This window comes from Octodon degus, unplaced genomic scaffold (assembly GCF_000260255.1).
Source record: "Octodon degus isolate 3935 unplaced genomic scaffold, OctDeg1.0 scaffold00045, whole genome shotgun sequence".
NCBI lineage: Eukaryota > Metazoa > Chordata > Mammalia > Rodentia > Octodontidae > Octodon > Octodon degus.
In genome coordinates, this window is record NW_004524621.1 from 3,232,397 (window position 1) to 3,251,699 (window position 19,303).

The 19,303-nt window shown below is 44.0% G+C and overlaps 1 protein-coding gene across 4 annotated transcripts in view; it reads right to left on the reverse strand.

The window, feature by feature from the left end:
• Pknox1 (PBX/knotted 1 homeobox 1) overlaps positions 1-19,303 on the reverse strand; it is a 72,590-nt gene that overhangs the window by 21,805 nt on the left and 31,482 nt on the right. For 3 of the 4 annotated variants that reach the window (XM_023716017.1, XM_004631782.3, XM_023716015.1), the window contains 5 exons: positions 11,144-11,315; positions 8,171-8,341; positions 4,979-5,078; positions 3,475-3,572; positions 226-354 (listed from right to left, as the gene is read on the reverse strand). In XM_023716017.1, the coding sequence (XP_023571785.1) occupies positions 226-354; positions 3,475-3,572; positions 4,979-5,078; positions 8,171-8,341; positions 11,144-11,315 (670 nt within the window). The remainder of the gene's footprint in view (positions 1-225; positions 355-3,474; positions 3,573-4,978; positions 5,079-8,170; positions 8,342-11,143; positions 11,316-19,303) is intronic. The other variant, XM_023716016.1, reaches the window with a different exon arrangement.

The following is a 19,303-nucleotide window of genomic DNA, read 5'->3' on the forward strand; positions in this document are numbered from 1 at the left end:
GTGTCTGCCTGGTAAGTGTAAGATCTTGAGTTCAATCTCAGGTACCAAAAAAAAAAAAAAAAAAAGGAACTGAGATACCCTACCTCTACCCCATGCTCAACTCATTGTGAATACTCAACAAAAGTGACACTTAGAATCAGGTCTCTTAGATACATAACTAAATTCCCACATCACATAAGCCAGAAAAAGATACCTCAGAAACGCTTGGGTACCGATGGTCCTTACCCCTATGTGCTGGAAGAGCCAAGAGCGCATGACATTGGTGGCATGCTTGGGCAGGACACCCCTCTTGTTCTTGGATGAGCCATCGTCCTGGTGCAAGAGGCTGAGGTCCTGGTTCAATTGCAGCTGGAGCTTTTTCACAAGGGAAAACACAGTTAGAGATGGGGGAACTCACAACATCCCTATGGCCAACAGCTGCAGATGGACAAGATGAGGATCTCACTGATGACTGGCTGTTACGCAGTAAAGGTGTATGCTCTGGATGCACTGGGCTCTCTACAGATCGAGCTTTTGAAGGTATGCGAGATACTGTGAGGTATACATTGGTCTCTGCCCCCACTACCTAGAAGGAGGCCTCAAAACACTGAATAATGTTCTTCTGGGTGTGTGACAGGGCTGGTGGCAGGAAAGACTAGGTGGAATTATAGGGCTGAGACTTTCAGCCCCAACCTCCAGGGAAAGAAGGGGAAATCACACTGATCACTAGGGGCCAGAGAGTCAATCCACTGTGCTTGAAACAAAGCCTTCATAAACCCCACAGGATATGTGGCAGTAGACAACTATAATCCTAGAACTTGGAAGGCTGAAGGAGGATTGCCATGAGTTTGAGGCTAGCCTGGGCTACACAGAGTTCAAGGCCAGCTTGAACTATACAGCAAGGCCCCATCTCAGAATCAACCAACCAAACAAAAGCCCACAGCACAGACAGGTCCCTCACACCCAAGGTCCCTGGAGAGTAGCACTTGGGAGAGGGTAGGAAGCCAAGTCCTTCCTTGAAAGTTGCACTGGGCACTTTTCACCTGTTTTGTGATACCATGACAACAAATGGCTCAACACATTCATGACAGGATCATAATTCATGTCTCACTGCCAGGTGGCTTGGAACACCAGCAGCCCATGGATACCATAGTCATTGGGAAGGACGGCACAGTCCTGCGTGGTGGTACAAGCTGCCCGATGAAATAAGCATGCAGGTACCACTAGTGGTTCACACTGACGGAAGCTCATTAAACCCAAGCAAGTGCTTCCCTGTGCTCGGTAGGCCTCTGGGGAAATAAGTGAACTCAGGTGGGAGCTGTGGGAACATCAGTCTGCAGTTGCTCAGCAGTGGCTGAGGGACACAGGGTCTTATTACAATGTGCAGGCTGGCCTTGAACTTGTAGTCTTCCTGCCTTGCACCCCAAGTGTGACAGGTGTGTGCTGCTGTACCACACTGAAAATACATTTGTAGTGGGTTTGTACTGATAGAAAAATTAAGTATAGCAGTGAAGAAGGCCCAGGAAGACAGAGCCTAACTCTGGCCTGCTTCTGCTGTGTGTGAAGAGGCCAGTGTGTCCTGGTGACACATAATACCAACGCCTCACACAGGCAGAGAGCATCAGCGCTGGCACTGTGACAGGTGTGAGCCAGGCAGGCAGCCCTGTGTGGCAGACAGTGGACAGTGGTATGGGAAGGGCCTCAGGGTTATTTACACTGCCACCCACACAGCTGCTGCTTCTGCCACCGGGGCTGGCCTCTTGGGAAAATCCTGGCTGTTGTCACTGACTGCCCTGACAAAACTACTGAAAGGTTCTGACACAAAACACATTACTCCTTGTTGGGAAGTCACCTCAAATATCTGAATACAAGAACCCAAACTTTGGCCCCCAAAATAGCCCATAGCAGCCCAAACATATATGTGTGCACATATATGTAAATTATATATACAAAGTCTGCCCCAAAACATACACATCAGGAAAAGAAAAACTTGCATAAATATTTTAATACTGAATTTATTGTGCCATGGATATATCTCAGGGGCACAAGTACCTGACTGGCAAGTACAAGGTCTAGAGTTCAATTCCCAGTACCACAAAAAATTTAATTTAATTTGAAAATTTATAGAAACATCAAGAGATCAATACAAGCTACCTTTGGCCTCTATGCTTACAAAAGCAGCTCCAAATGGTGGCCATCAGGTTCCAGATATTTATTAGTATTGAGAACTGTTGAAGTGGCTATACTTTTTGTCTGTTTGTTTGTTTGTTGAGATAGGTCTTGCTATGTAGTTCAGATTGGCTTTAAACTCATGTGATCCTCCTGCCTCAGCCTCCCAAGCGCTGGGATTACAAGTGTGCACCACCACACCTAGCAGTAAACATTTTTTTAATGGACTCATATATTTTTAACAGTGCCAGGGGGTGAGCCCAGGGCCTTACACATGCTACTCAAACACTATAACAATGAGCTACAGCTTCCTTTCTTTTTTTAATAATTTTTATTTTGAGACACGGTCTTGCTAAGCTGCCCAGGCTAGCCCTGAAACTACAACTCTCCTGCCTGCTCCCATGCAGCTGGGAGTGCCACCACACTTGGATTCAGCCTTTGTTTCTAAAAACACTGAGGTCAGTGGAATACTTCCCGGGCCTTGCACCTGCTAGTCAAGCACTCTATCTCTAAGCTATACGCCCAGTTGAAAACTGTCCCTCTTGAACAAGATGTAAACTCCTATTATATCAGTAAAGTATTTGACCTCACAGTATTTTCCTCCAAAAGAGCATAATTTGACCCCAGGAATCTCTTCTTCCACCAGACCTGGTTTTCTTGTTACAGTCTAAATGGAAACCCACAGGCAGAGGAGGCTGGCCAGAGAATAGAGGGGCCATGTGGGTAGGATCCTCTACCTCTTCTCCTATGCAAGCCCCCCACCCCCAACAACAACGAAAAAAATGACTCCATAACCTTGAAATGACAATATAACCTGGTCTTTCTGATATAAATCTAGCTCACAGTAGAAATGTGCGTACTCCTGAATTCCAACAGTCCTTGAGGCCAATCTAGTCCTGCCTCCTCACTTTATCACCAAGGCACAGGTTGAGTGTGGCAGGACAGCACAGGTCACATGCATGGCAGGTCCCTCTGCTCCATCCTACTGCCTGTACAGCTGCCTCCTGGGTGGGTGTAACCAGGAATTCCCCTCAGCCTCAGGGTCTGCTCCATAGGCAGTGTCCTGACACCTTCCAGGCACATAGCAAGGCTGGGAGAGCTTCACAGGGAGGTGGGCCTGGGCCTATAGTCCCAACATCTCAGGTGACCAGCAGGCTTTCCCTACCACACAAGCGACTTTCCTACCTCTCCAGACTTTCCTAGATTTTATACATTTTGTACAGTGAGGCAGACAGACTCATAAGAAGAAACACACTGACAACTGCATGAACTAAAGCTGGCTCCAATAGGGAACACACCACACCCTTCCTGGGAGTGTGCATGCACCTGAGAGTTCTGGATCCTGATTGTCCCGGGAGATAACGCCTGGGTGACCACTTGGCCTTGTGGAGTGACGACTGTGACAGGCTGGTACACGGTGCCACCTCAAAGGGAGAACATGATTTAAAGTTAAATCACTTTTAAGTCTTAATGATTTAAAATCACTTTTCTTGTCACACTTGTGGAAGAAATAAATCTCTAATTCAATAAGCTTTTATATCTTTTCAAGTTCACCTGTCACTATAAATTATCACATATTCACCAGACTGCTGGGCTAGGTTCCGCATAACCCACGTGGCTTCCAGGGGACTTGGCCATTCCATTCTGTTTGTTTGCTTCTATTTTTACTCTTTCCTACAATCAGCACACACTGCTGGGTGTGGTGGAACATGCCTGTAATCCCAGCACTCGGGAAGCTGAGGAAGGAAAATCATCATGACTTTTGAGGCCAGCATGAGCTACATAGTGCATTCAAGGCCAGCCTGAACCACATAGTATCTCAAAAAAAACATCAAAATAAAACACACAAAAAAACCCCTCACAATCAGCATGTGTTAAGGATTTGGTTAAAGGTACCAAATAATAAATATTTTTGTTCTGGTTATACTTTTGGATCAACAGTACTTTCTTTTTCCATGAGGCCTCCTTTAGCTATACCATGACATTTTTAGTATCAATTTCTGCCTCTCCCTACATGCCTTGTTCTATTTATTTTTTTCATTTTTAGTTTTGGAAACAGAGTTTCCTATGCAGTTCAGGTTGGCACTGAACTCACTATGTAGCCTAGGCTGGCTTCGAACTTGCAGCCATTCTCTTGCCTCAGCCTCCCAAGTGCTGAGATTACAGATGTGCACCTTCATGTTCTTCCCTGTTCCATTTCTGTCACATTTTATATTTGCAATATCTTATACATACTGGGGAACAGTGGTCTCTGTCCCATTCTTGTCAAAGTTTTTGCTGTACAGGTAATAGTAAGATTAGGGCTGTGTCATTAATTCATGATACAACAAGAATTTCCAGGTACAGCTAAAAGCACAATTAAAAACTATGCTACTTGAAAAACCGTAACTGATTTTTTCGACTATTTTTTTTAGATAGGGGCTAACCATATACTTCAGGCTGGTCTTGAACAAATTATGTAGCTCTGACTGGTCTCCAGCTCATGGCAGGCCTCCTGGCTCAGCCTCCCAAGTGCTGGAATTATAGGCATGTACCATCCTGTCTGACTCTGCTACATGTTTTTAATTCCTACAGAAAACTTGTTTTCATTCCAGTTTACTTTTGATAGAAAAGCACAATTTGCATAATATATTTAGAGAGAATGAACAAGAAACAGACATACAAAAGACCTCTGATTCTAATACTGTTAATCAGAAACTGGCTATATAAATACTATGAAATCTAAAAAACCTAAATATTAAAAAAATTATGTCTACATACTTATGAAATACAAATGGACCTACGTCCTGCCCATACTATGGAGAAAGTGTTGGTTTTCCTTTGTCCATACCTGCCACTGTTGCCATGGTGACGTTTCCCTGTTGCAGGGCAGATGCTGGCACCACAATTCCTTGTGAGCTGAGGGTGCCTGTGATGGCACTCTGAATCTGCTGAATGTCAGAACACACACATCGTGGGTATTAGCAGACAATGGGAGGACTCCGTCTTAAACGTACAAGTGGTGGCATCATAACATCACTAGCAAAGCACAAGGCGGCCTGGAGCTCAGAGCAAGCCCAAAAGGTACAGTTTTGGGGAAGCAAGCACACACATGGAGAATGCAAGAGACTGCATATGAACCAACAATACTGAGGTGCTGTCTGCACCATGGCTCCCGCACACTACCTTCCATCCTCACTGTCCCACTCTTAGGAGCCCAGGGGAGACTGGGAAGACTGGCAGCTGATCACAGCCTTCCTTCTTCAGATAACTGAGTTCTCCACCAAGCACACCCTCCTGCAGCAGCCCAGCGCCCTCAGAAGAGTGTACCCAGGCTTAGAGGCAACTGAAAAGAATACGGCTAAAGGTATTCCCGGTGACTGTCGAGAGTCACCTCCAGCCCCCGCTCAGCATCTCTAGGAACACAGGTGACCCCCCACATTTCAGTGCTCTTATTTTCAGTGGTATTTGGGATTAAGCCTGTCCTGCAGCAAGATCCACTGGAAACACTTGTAAACAGCACATGAGAAATTATCCATCTGAAGTTGACCCAACACGGACATTATCCATTTGCTGTGATGGCCAGGCTGGGTTGGCAGGGTGAAAGGCACCTGACACGAAGCCTGGCACAAAGTTTGTGCTTGGATGTCTGAGCAGGTACAGAGCATGCCAGTGGATGCCATCCTTGGGCAACTGGCCCGAGGGCAGCATCACTTGAACAAGTAGGCTTAGGAAGACATGCTTCAAGTCTGCTTCATGAGTTTGGTCACAAAAGAAGCTACACCATGCAAATTAATACTACAGACCCCACCGTAAGAGCTCACGAAAGGAGCACTCAAAGCAAGCAGATGGGAAAAAATAACAAATTTCAGAGCAGAAACCAATGAAACTGAGAAGAAAAACAATCCATCAATCAATGACACAAAAGGCTGGCTTACTGAAAAGATCAATGCAAACAAACCTCTGGTAAGCCTGACAAAAAAGAGCAGACAGATCCCATCTCAGGAAGAAACAGGAGACCAGTGTGGGTCCTACAGACATCAAAGGTCTGGAAGGGGTGAGCACAGCTCTGTATCTGGAGATGTGACAGCTACAGGGATCAGTGGCCCAAGCTTAGCCACCATGTTTCACCCATCCATACAGCTCTGCACTGTTAAGGAAACTGAACTTGTAATTTTTAAAACTCCCAAAAAGGAACTTCATGTGGTTTCTCTGGGGCATTCTATTAATCAAATATCTTTTTTTAGCCATGCATGGTGGTGTACGCGTATAGTATGCATATAATCTCAGCATTCAAGACTCAACAAAAGGGTCGCTAGAAGTTCAAGACCAACCTGGGCTATGAAGTGAGCTCAGGTCAGCCTGAACTGCATAGTAGGACCCTATCTCATAAAGACAAATATATACAGTTACTGGGAGTCAAACTCAGGATTTTGCACTTGCCAAGTGGGCACTGTGCCACTGAGCTATGTACCTTACTTTTTTTTTTTCTTTTTTTTTTTTTTTTTGAGACAGTCTTACTATGTCATTCAGGCTGGATTTTTTTGAACTGTAGCTGAGGGTTGCCTCCAATTCATGGTGATTCTCTTTGCCTTAGCTTCCCGAGTGCAGATGTGTGGCACCATGCCAAGTTGATCAAACATTTTATATTACACAGACCAGATTTGTAGTGATCCTCCTCCAGCCTCCCCAGTGCTGAGATTACAGGTACGTGCCGGCACATATGGTTTTGGGCCTGCAGTACCAGGGACTAAACTTGGATCCTTGTACTTGCCAGGCAGATGTTTAGCCCACTGAACAATCTCCCCAGCCCCAAAACAGAAGACAAAGGAACATTCCTCAATCTACTACCAAAACCATACAGTACAAAAACCAAAACTAAGCTAGGCAAGGTGGCTCATATCTATAATATCAGAACTCTGAGAGACAGACAGAATAGCATGAAGTGAAGACCAGCCTAGGCAATTTAGCAACTTAACAAGACCAGATCTCAAAATAAGGGCTAGGAATATAGCTCAGTACAAAGACTCTAGGTTCAATCCCCAGTACCACACATACCTCATACACACCAATATCCCTTATGGATACAGACATAAAGCACTTGACAAAATATCAGCAAATACACTTCACAATTATGTGCCATGATTAAGTGGATTTAATCTAGGAGTACAAGGCTAGTTCAATATTTGATTTTTCAAATCAACCCATATAATCTCCCATATTAACTGGTCAAAGAAGGATAATCCCATCATCCCATTCAACATAATAAAAACTCTCAGAAAAATAGCAACAGAAGAGAGTATCCTTAATCAGATACAAGCATCTAGAAAAAACCTCAACCACCCGGCTGTTAAGAGTCAGAAGGGTTCCCTAGGACTGAGAACAAGGTGAGAAGTCTGTTCTTTACACTCTAACCCTTGGTCCTTCATCATGGGTGAGGTACAGGGACCTTACACTAAGGGAAATAAGCCCAGCACAGAAGGCAAATGCTGCATTATTGTCTCCCAGAAGGACAGAGAGTAGAATGGTACGTGCTGGAGTTGGAGAAGGTGGGGCTAAGGAATTAGGGTTAACAGAGACAGAGTTTCAGTTTGGGAAGATGAAAGTGCTGTGGAGACAGACGGTGGTGATAGCTGCACAGCAATGTGAATGAACTTACTACAACTTGATAATCTCTTTAAAAATGGTTATCATAAAAATAGTTAAGATAGTAAACTTTGTATTTTATATAACTTTTGAAAACTACATGTCTGATTTTGTGTATCGTATGTGTACCAACACTGTTTTTTCAAGAAGAAAAGATGAATGACACCCTAACCTCTGGCGACATGGAACAGGGTCAGAGGCCCCGACAGATGGAGGACTCACCCATATCATGCATAAGGCCCACACACCTGTCTCTGGCTGACCCATTCCCATGCCAGGCTGGGGCAGAGACCTGGAAGGTCCTTCAGGCAGGACAGCCATCATGACAGTCCTGCAATTTAGAAAGTGCTGGCAGGTAATGTCACAACTACCATGCAGGATGGCCCGAGGCAAGTACCTGGGACTGCACAGGGGAGTAGGGGCTTCCAGGCTCCCCGCTCAGCAGGGTCTCACTGTTCATTTTTGTCTTCAGACAAGCAATGTACCGACTGCAGAAATCTTTGCAGAGCTCATTCACTTTCTCCAGCTCAAGAAGATGAATGCGCAACACCTGGATCGCTTTTACCATCTAGAAGCACAGAAAATGAAGACCTTTAGGGAAGGAGAAGGTCGAAGTCATTTTCACACATGCTCGTTCCTACTTATTACATGGGCCCATCTCCAGTGCTAGCAACAGAAAGGAAAGCACACTAGAAACTATAGGTGACTGTCCTGGGACCAGTGTCCTGGGCTTAGAGCAGCACCAGTATGCAGACAACTCAGGAGCCTGGTGCCATCATCAGGCAGTGTAGCTCTGTGCCCAGCTCAGACACAACCAAGCCACAGCCTGACTCTCTGCTGATTTGCCAGCCACCAGCTTGCTCTGGCACAGCAGGCCTCCTACCATTGCTCCACTCCATTCATCGCTACATACCTAAGCAGGGACAAATTCACAACTAAGTGGCTATGGTTTTTAGTGGAATTCAATTTATTAACTGCCTTTTTTGAATCATGTCAAGTCTAAGAACCCCCTGGATAGCCCTAGATCCCAAAGATTTTCTCTTACGATTTTCTAAACATTGTATACCTATTTTTCCCCCATAATTTTATTGATAAACAAATAGCAATGAGACAGTTTCAAATCAAATTGGTAGGACAGTTTCAATAATTAACGCATTGCATACATTCTTCCTAGTGGTTAATTGCTGTACAAGATACTTTTCTATTAAGTCACTAAATTTTGAGATAATTTGTACAAGAGAAGATCACTAATCCCAGTTCCAACACCATTGCCGTTAGCATTGCCTGCCTGCGAACTACCAACTCCAAAGCTCAGCCCTCACCTGTGAGCTGACAAGTGAGGCGACTCACACATGCTCAGGGAATGGAAGAACCCATCAGCTGGCAGCAGGAATTGTGGAGTGCTGAGCTTGGCCAGGCCCTCGGCCAGGCAGAACATTGGTGCCCACAACCTGGCAGGGTGTGAATAACACAAGTTCCCCTCACTGAGTGAGACTTGACACAGCCACCAGAGGGGTGGATGCAAGACAATCTCGGGAAAGAGGGCTTCTACCTTCACTCAAAGACACTCCAGAGACAGGAGAGACTCAAAGTCTATCTCTTAGGTGGAAAAGACTGAACATAATATACAAGGAACTTTAAAAAAAAAAAAAAAAAAATTCAGATAAAAAGTAAAGCCATGCTGTTATGTTGAGCTGTAGGGGACTCAGGTCAACAATTTCGGACATTGTCAGTCAAGCGGAAGACCCAATACTATTATGGGCTACTGGACTCTTTTAGAATATTTTGCTGAGTTCACACACCTATAATATTCAAATGACGGAACTAAACAAAAAAAGGGGATACAGATGAATGTCCATTTTGTATCTGTGTATCCAGAATGGTTAGGATAGATATATAGTTACATTCTCTTAATGCATAGAGGGACTTGTTCTAATAGTGTTTGTCAATAGGATATGTCTGCATTTTGTACAGCAAATAACCACTAGGAAGAGAGTATGCAATGTGTTAATTATTGAAACTGTTAGACCAAGTTGATGTGAAACTGCCTCATTGTTATTTATCTCTCAATAGAATTATGAAAAAAATAAACTCTCAAAGAAAAATAAAAAAACTTCAGTTCACTAGGAAGAAAAAAGTCTGCAAAGATTCTGCTGTTTAGGGGCAAAGTTTTGACGTGGGCCCTAGGACATCTAGCGGTGGCACCTGGGCCAGATCTGTGTCAGCCAAACATGTGAGGGTGCAGACACCTGGCACCCTCTGGAGGAGGCACAGGATGTGGCTGCCTGGCAAAGGATGCTGATGCTGCACCACTCCCAGAGGGGAGGGCCCATGTTAGGGAACCTGTCAGTGAATCCCAAGCAACTCTCTGTTTCCTTTGCAGAGTGCACTGGAAGCAGGAGGGCGCCCCAAGGGAGGGTTAGCCTTGAGACAGAGCTATCTTGAAAGATATTATTCAAGTCCTGTGTCCAAGGGTAGGGATTTGATAAGAAAAAAAACTGAGCACTGACACTGCCTGAGCACAGCCCCAGGGAGCCTCTAACACTTCAGAGGGACCCGAACCCCTAGGAACTTAGGATGGAGCCCAAGTTGTTTGTCAAAGAAGAAAATAACTAGAAACTGGAAGGCTTGGGGGATACCACATTAAAATACACTATAAAGTTGGTCATGGGTTGGTTTGTGTTTTTGTTTGTTTTTTTTCCCCCTCCAGTACTGGGGATTCAATGCAGAGCCTTGACACTGAGCTTTATCTTCAATTTTTTTTTTTAATTGAATTGAATTGGGGATTTGTTAAGTTGCCAAATTACCAGGCTGGGCTCAAATTTGTGACCTTCCTGCCTCTACTTCTAAGACTGCTGGGGTTATAGATATGTACCATCACAAGTGGCTTATGAAGTAAGTTATTTTATAATTATACAATTCTCCCCTTGAATTTGTCAGCTTTTCTATTACTGGGATCCAGTACTCCATCCTTCCAACTTAAAGAAGTTTAATCTGGCTCACATTTTACGGGGATTCAGTCCATTGCCTGAGGTCTCCAAGGCAGAAATATCAGGGTAGAAGCTGTTGAGTCTCCAGTTTCCGGGCAGCAGAGCAGGGGAGCAGCCTGAGAGGGTGGGTCAGGAACCAAGGACACCCACAGCCACACCTCTCTGGCCACCCAAATTAGAAGCCAGGAACCCCCTGCTAGTTTTCTAAGTGTTCTAATCAAGAAAGCCGATGGGTCAGCAGTCACACCCTGTTAGTGGAACCACAAGGAGTCTGAAGTTCTAAATACAAGTTTAAAATTTCATGAACAAAATTTCATGAACAACATAATTCTTTAAATTATGAAAATAAAACATAAAAGTGAAACTTTGACTTTACTTACTAAGTTGTCCGTTTCGGGATCCTCACAAAAGAAGGGCTTCCCTTCCTTCTCCTGCTTCCTGACAAAGTTCTCAATGTCCACGTCAAAACTGGCAGAAGTGGTACCTTCAGAGCCTTGTGTGGACTGCTCACACTTTTCAAACAGCAAGGCCAATAATGGAAACAGGGGGTGCCTGGGGAGGAAAGAATAACAAAGGTGTGTTCTCTGCCTCCTTGCGGGTGCTTCGCGCATGTGCGCATGATTTTAGAGCACCTTGGTTGAGCTAATTCTTATGGCACACAATTCACCATTTAAAGTGTAAAATTCCAATTTTTTATTTTAAAGTGAAAAACAATAAAAATGATACAAATTTCAAAGCAATAAATTAAAGAATTAATACATTACATAGTGTATGTTCAATACAGATTACAAGATATTGGCATGAAAAAATTGATCAAACAATTTAAGCACAACCCTTTCTTTTTAGTGAATTCAATAGTTTAAAGCATATTCTAGACTTGTTCCAACTTGAGAACACTGTCATCATTTACAAAAGCAGCACTGTACCATTAGCAGTTACTTTCCACTCCTCCTGGCCCCCAGCTGCCAACAAGCCACTTTCGCTCTCTACACCTATTCCACACATTTTGTATAAAAGGAACCATACGTAGCTCTATGTTTGGTTCCTGTCAGCAAGTTTCCAAGACCCAACAGTGCTGTACCCGGTACCAGTCCTTTATTCCTTTATGGGAAGACTTAAGATCCAGGTGAGGATAAGCCAGTTAGTTTCTCCATTCATCCAGTGGTGGACATCTGGATTGCATCTACCTTTCAGCTATTACGGATGCTGCTGCTCTGAGCCTTTCATATGTTGTGGGAACATGTTGTGTCATTGCTCTTAGGAACATGTGCAGGACTAGAGAGATGATGAGTCAAATGTAACTCTACTTTTAATTTTTGGAGAAGCTGTCGGACTGTTTTACAAAGTGGCTGCAGACCATTTCTCCTCAGCAGCAGCATATTAGGGTTCCAACTTTCCCACATTCTCAGCAACACTTGCTGTTTCCTGGTTTTCTTTTTAATTAAGGTCATCCTAATGGAAGTGAAGTGGTATGTCTGGTGGTGACTTCTAGTTACACACAAAATGAATACATGTCTCTTGCAAAGAACTCAGATCCGATGGGCCAAGCAGAAAGCCTCTGAGACACCACAGTCCCAAGTCATCCTTCCTTCCTGGCCCCCAAGTCAGTGGCTGTCCATGTTTTGGTTGTGCGCTTCTCAAGAGGACTCTGCACTCAGACCTCTGGGTCTTGCTTTGCTTCTAAGTCTGTCACATTAACAAGACTGGGTTCAAGGCTGCCTGGAGACCCTACTAGTGCTAGCTTAAAACCCTTGCATTTGGAACAGGGAACCCCATGTTTCCCTTTTGTGCTAAACCCTATGCATTTAGCAGCCAGTGCTGCCAAAGCGACTGCCCATGTGGGTGCATGGAAATCTTGGTGTTAACTGTCATAGCAGCTTATACCTGCATCACCAGACACCTAGCAGTGGTTGAGGTGGTCTGGAGTTGGTAACGTCACAGACAATATAGGAGCACCTCTGTGTGCAGACGCAACCAGCTCCTGGCAATAATGCTGAGACAGGAGTCTGCATCGCAGACTAGAAACCTGCACTGTAGCCAGGATAAGCCCCGAGGACATTCTGCTGAGTGAAATTATTTGTCACAGGAAGCCAACTCCTAAGTGATTTCATTTCTTTGAGCTGTATGAAATAAATTCATAAAAAGTAGAATGGTGGTCCACAGAGGCATCTGGTGAAGAAGGAAAGATGACTTGTTTAACATGTATAGAGCAGTGGTGGCAAACCTATGGCATGCATACAGCAGCGCGCACGCACAGCCTGCTGTCAGCACACAAGCCAAGTTGCCCCAGCACCACAGCATTCAGGTTTAGTTGCAGTATTGGCACTTTGCAATAAGTATGTTTTGGGTTACAGTTGGGGTACTCAGTCTAAAAGGTTCACTATCACTGGCATAGTTTCAGCTCTGCAAAATGAAAGATTCTGGAGGCTTGTTTCACAGCAACACAAATATACTTCACATTCTGAAACTACACACTGAAAACCGGTCAGCATGGTGAGTTGCATGGGCCCAAGGTATAGCTCTGTGTTATAGTGCATGACTACTATGGGTAAAATCCTGGGCTCCTCTCCAGCACTGGGGAAAAAAAAGAAAAAAAACCCAGTAAATTGTGTACTATGTTTGAGGCTTTGTTTTAATCTACAATTTAAAGAAAGCAAGAGTTATGAATGAAAATAGAGGCAGACATGCCTGTAATCCCAGCATTCCAGAGACTGAGAAAGGAGCACTGCATGAGTTCAAGGTCAGCTTGGGCTACATAGTGAGATTCTGTCTCAAGAAACCAATGGAAAAGAAGGGAGGGGAGGGGAGGGGAGAAGTGAAGCTAAGCGAAGCTATGCACCATACCCCTCTGAGTTCTAAGGACCCACAGGGGCTATAGCCCTGAGACTTTCAAAATTACTATTATGGTTTGTGTTTAGATGTCACACCAGTGTTTCCTGTGCTCATAGGTGGGGAACTTTAAAAGTAGTTGGATTAAGTTGTGTGAATATGGGTTAAGAGTGCGAAACTAGGTGGACAATAGAAGCCTCATTATGGTTGCACATGGTGCCAATCAACAGGCTTGTAGCCTACATGAATATTAAGGGACAGAAAGAAGGTAGGCCACTGCTGCCGCCTGTTTTTTGCCTGCCACACTATGAGCTGTTTTTCCTGTGCAAAGGCCCTCTGCCTTGGAGCCAGATGACCATGGACTGAATTCTCTACAAACATCCTTTATTATTATTATTTTTTTTTTTTTTTGAGATACCGGGGATTGAATTCAGGACTTGCGCTTGCCAGGAAAGCGCTTATTCTACTGAGCTATCCCCCAGCCCAAACATCCTTCAAATTTGTATGCCAGGTATTTTGCCTTAGCAATGAGAAATATAACCAAGACTGTGTGTTTGCGAAATATAACAGTCACATCTGTCTTGGTGAGTTGGCATGTATATTGACAACTGTTCCCCCTTTCCCTGTGGATCCTTCTTCATCTTCAGACAGCTTGCTTCCCGACCATCTCACCTGTACTGTTTTTTATTCCTATTTTGGGTTTCTTATATAAGAGGACACAGATTTAATGTTAAAAGAAACTGACTCTGAGACAGGGTCTTGCTAGGTTGCCTAGGCTGTGGCCCACTCCTCTGCCTCCCCTCCTGTAGCAGGAGTTATAGGTGTGCACCTATGCCTGACCTCATCTTATTTTGGCAACTGTTGACAGAAAAATGTAGATTTCTATGCTGAGTGCTTTTTCACATCAGGCCCTCGCTTTCTTCAGGACTTGCCTGCTTTGCCTCTTGTTCTCTAGGCATTTGTCTTTTCTTGCTGATTGCTTCAAGATTTTAGGGCACTAATACGTTGCCTTTTTCACACATTTGCTCCCAGTCTGTGGTCATAGGACTCGTCTATAAGATCTTTGGTCATATAAAGGGTTTTCCAGTTTTTATCAGTTATTTTTGGAGTTTATGCTCATTTAATAAGGCATCCTTAAGGCCAGGGATATAGCATGGTGGCATAAGAGCCTGCCTGGCAAGCAAAAGGTCCTGAGTTCAATATCTGGTACCCCCCCCCCCAAAAAAAAGCATCTTTAACTGATAGCTACACATATTTCCTTGCTTTCTTCACATGTCATGTATGGGATATGTTTCAATCTTCCATTGGATTTTTTTGGTAGGGGTGTGTTGAGAGACACAGTCTCACTATGAAATTCAAGCTGATCTTGAGCTTACTACATAGCCCAGGCTGGCTTCAAACTTGGGTCAATCCTCCTGCTTCAGCCTTCTAAGTGTTGGGATTATAGGTGTGCACTACTATGCCTGGCTTCAACTAAATTTTTGTGAACAAAGAACTTGGGAATTCTTTTCCAAATAGTCATCCTCTGATATTAGCTTGTCTTCTGCCTGATTTTAGAGGTCCCATTTATATTTTCATATATGCCCAGGGCTCCCTCTGAACTCTCAGGTCTGCAGCATCTCAGCAGTAACACCATGCTAATCAGTGACTAGCTGGGGTTGTCCACATGCCCTAGTGTGGGAGGAATTCAGCCAATGAGGCTGAGGCTGGAGGGGACCCCTCCTAGACCCTCTTTTCAAGGTAGTAAGGGTTAAAAAAGCAGAACAAAACTTTGGTGGAATTTTATAGTCTTCTTTACAAAAATCAGTTATTTTGTACATTTTCCACAGATGAATTTTATTTTTTCTTTCTGTATTTAGGACACTGCCTACAGAGTCTTACTACGTTTATCCAACTTGTAGTGATCCTCCTATTTCCAGCCTCCCAAGAGCTAGGATTATGGGCTTGCATCACCACACCCGGTCTCAGTAGCTGTCTCAGTGTACCCTGAGGGCAGGGCCGGCAAGGCACCCAGGCGATTGAACCTGGAAGCTGCACTCTGCCTAAGCAGGCACTTTAGTCCACTGAGTTATCAGGCCAGCCCACCAGATGAATTTTAGAATGAAGGAATCTATCTATCTATCTATCTATCTATCTATCTATCTATCTATCTATCTACCTACCTACCTACCTACCTACCTACCTACCACCACATTCTGTTGGACTTAAGATGGTACTGCCTTAAATTTATAAACTAGTTCAGGCAAAGTAAAACTTTCAGGACACTAAGTGCCTCCATTCTACTGTTTTCCTCAGACAGGCTCTCACTATGTAGTTCTGGCTGGTCTTGAGCTCACTACATAGCCCATCCTGGCCTCAAACTGGCAGCAATCCTCTTGCCTCTTGAGCTTACTATATAGCCCAGGCTGACCTCAGCCTCCCAAGTGCTGGGATTACAGTCCTTTAAACTAAGTGCTTTGATGTACTTAGTGCATAAAATCAGCCCTCTACATTTGTTACCATTTCTATAGGTAGCTCTAGCATAATTGGTGTTAGGTTTATTCCTAGTGTTAATAGTTTTTGTGGAAAAAAAAATAGTTTTTGTGGAAATTTTGAGTGGAATTGTTTTGTTTGTTTGTTTTGTTATTTTTTGGTGGAACCGGGGATTGAACTCAGGCCCTTGCGCTTGCCAGGGAAGTGCTTATTCTACTGAGCCATCTCCCTGGCCCCTTGGAATTGTTTTATGTAATATTTTTAACTGGGTTAGTTCTGAGGTATAGGAAACCAAGGCCTTAAAACATCCTGATCAATGAATTTCAAAACTTTTATTTGATAAATTATCCAACAGTAGAATGGACTGTCCCTGGCATACAGACAAACACACTGTGTATGCAACCACCACCACAATCCAGAGGCAGAACAGCTTGAGACCCACCTCCCCAAACCCTCCTCTTGTTCCCTTTGCTGTACCATGCCTAAGGCTACTTCCCAGCATGGGCTATCACTGACTTGGTCTCCTCCACAAGGGCTTGGTGCTTTTGAGAAGCCCATGTTAAGTGAAACAGTACTGTTTCAGCCTTCCGAGAGCAGCTTCACTCAGTCACTGCATGCAGGTGGAATTCACGCCGGTTGTTTTGTGGACCCATATTCTTTCCTTTCACTGCCAAGTCACATCCATTGCATGGTGCCATCACTTCTATCCATTCATCAGCTGAGAAACACTGAGGTTGCTTCTGGTTTCTGACAGTTATAAATAAAACATCTATAAACATTAGTGAACAGTTGTACAGGTATTTGCCCACCTATGCTCACAGCTGCATTAAGAAAAGTCAAAAGGTGGAAGCAACCCAAGGCCCACTGATGGATGGATATGACAAAAGGTGTAGCACACACACCAACACAGAATATGACCCAGCCTTAAAAGGTGATTCTGACACATTACAACACACATGCACCCTTAAGACATCACACAAGAGGAAAGAAGCCAATCACAAAAAGACAAACACTGTACTAGAGGGTGTTGCATAGATGAGATTATCTAGAATAGTGGAATTCCTAGACATAAACAGGAAAACAGGGGAGGAAGAGAGAGGAGGCCAGTGTATAGTGGGTGTTTGGGGGTGAAAAGCTCCTAGAGATGGACAATGGCAATGAACTGGGCAACTGACCTGTACCCCAAAGATGACTTAGATGCTGAGCTTTATGTGCATTTTACCATGATCAAAATAAAACTTTCACAGACATGAGCTTTTGTGTACTTGAGTTTTCATTTATTTGGGGTAACAAGCAGGAGTCTGTGGCCCTGACAGGTCACACAAAGTGTGAGAAAGTGACAAATGCTTTCTGCCCTGAGCGGCAAGGCAGGCACATCCCAACTGCATAGCACTGTGTGTCCTAAGTGCTGCCAGTCTTTCATTTGAACTGTCCTGACACCAAGTTTCCTTTGCATTTCTCTGATGACCAATGATGCTGAACACATCTTTTCCCCAGCATTTTGCCGCCTGTGGGTCCTCATGCGTGGATGAACTACTGTCCAACTCCTTTGTGTGTTTGTCACTGCAGAGCTGGTTTTTCTCACAGCTGAGGTGTTTGTTGTTTTGCTTTTTGTGGTACCAGTGATCGAACTCAGGACTGCGCTTGCCAGGCAAGCACTTATTCCACTGAGCTATCTCTCCAGCCCAAAGGCTGAGTTTTAAAGAGTCTTATTCTAAGCTAGACATGACTCCTCGGAGGGCCATGTGACCCTCCAGCACTTCCTCCAGTGTGCAGGTTGTCTTCATTCTCTTAGCAACATTTTTGACACAACAAAAGCTTTAAATTTTGATCAGGTCCCATCTTTCAATTTTTGATTTCTCCCCCCCTTCCCCCCCATATTTAGGGAAGGGCCTACAGGGTCTACAGGGTTTCACTACATAGATCAGACTTGTAGTGATTCTGTTTTCAGCCTCCCAAGTGCTGGGAATACAAGCATGCACCACCATGCCCAGTCTCAATCGTCACTTCAGCGCGTCCCAGGGGTGGGCTGGCACAGTTGATTTTATAATCACGTTATTGCTATCCTAAGAACTTTCTGCCTAACCCAGAAAGATTTTGAGAGAATTACAGTTTTTAAATCTATAACACAGCTATAATCCATTAAATTTAAATGTGTAAATGTATGTAAATGTGTATCTAAGATGTAAGGCTGAGCTGAGGTAGGCTGGCTTTTGCTATGGACACATAAGATGAGCGCTTGTTCTAACACATTTGCTGAAGATGAACTGAAGTATTTTTGCACCTCCATCAGCAACCAAATGACTCATTTTCATCCACGTCTACTTCTGCACTTTGTCTCATGCCCTAATCTATATGGCTGCTCTTAACTGGGACCAGGCTGCCAACACTGTAACTTCACAGTAAGTGTAAAATGAGGCACATTTATTCCTCCAACTTTTTCTTTTGCAAAATTGTTCTAGCCAGCCATGGTGGTGCACAGCCATAGTCCCAGCACTGAGGAGGCTGAGGCAGGAGGATCATCACAAGCTCCAGGCCAGCCTGGGCTAGAGTGAGCTACATAGTGAGATCTTGTTTTAAAAACATATTCTAGTTTTGTGTTCTGCATACAATTTAGAATTAGCTTGCCTATTTGTACAGAACCATCCTGCTAAGACTTGGCCTGGGACTGAGTTAAGTCTACAGCCTGTTTGAGGATACTGGTACCCTAACCACACTGGCTCTTCTAGTTCAGGAAAGAAGGCCTGCCTGTCATTTATTCAGGTTTTTGATTGCTTACATCAGCATTTTATAGTTTTCATCACAAAGGGCTTATACCTAATTTTCTTAGGTATAAGAAAGCTCTTATAAAATAGTATTGCCTTTTTAACTTTCTTCCTTTCTTTTCTCCTCCTCCTCCTCTTCCTTCTCCTCCCTCTCCCCCTCTACCTCTCTTTCTTTGAGACAGGGTCTTGCTATGTAGTTCACATTGCCTTGAACTCACTATAGAGTCCAGGCTGGCTTGAAATTCATGGCAATCCTCTGCCTCAGCCTCCTGAAAGCTGGATTACAGCTGTGCACCACCACACCCAGTTTCTTTCAAGTTTCTAACTGTACATTACTGGTATAGAAGTAGGATTTATATCCTGCCCTTATATCCTACCACCTTACTAAAATCACTTACTTATGTAAGTTTGAGGAAGGTTTTTGGAATTTTTCTATATAGGCAGTTGCCATTTATACACAATCAGTTTTTTTTT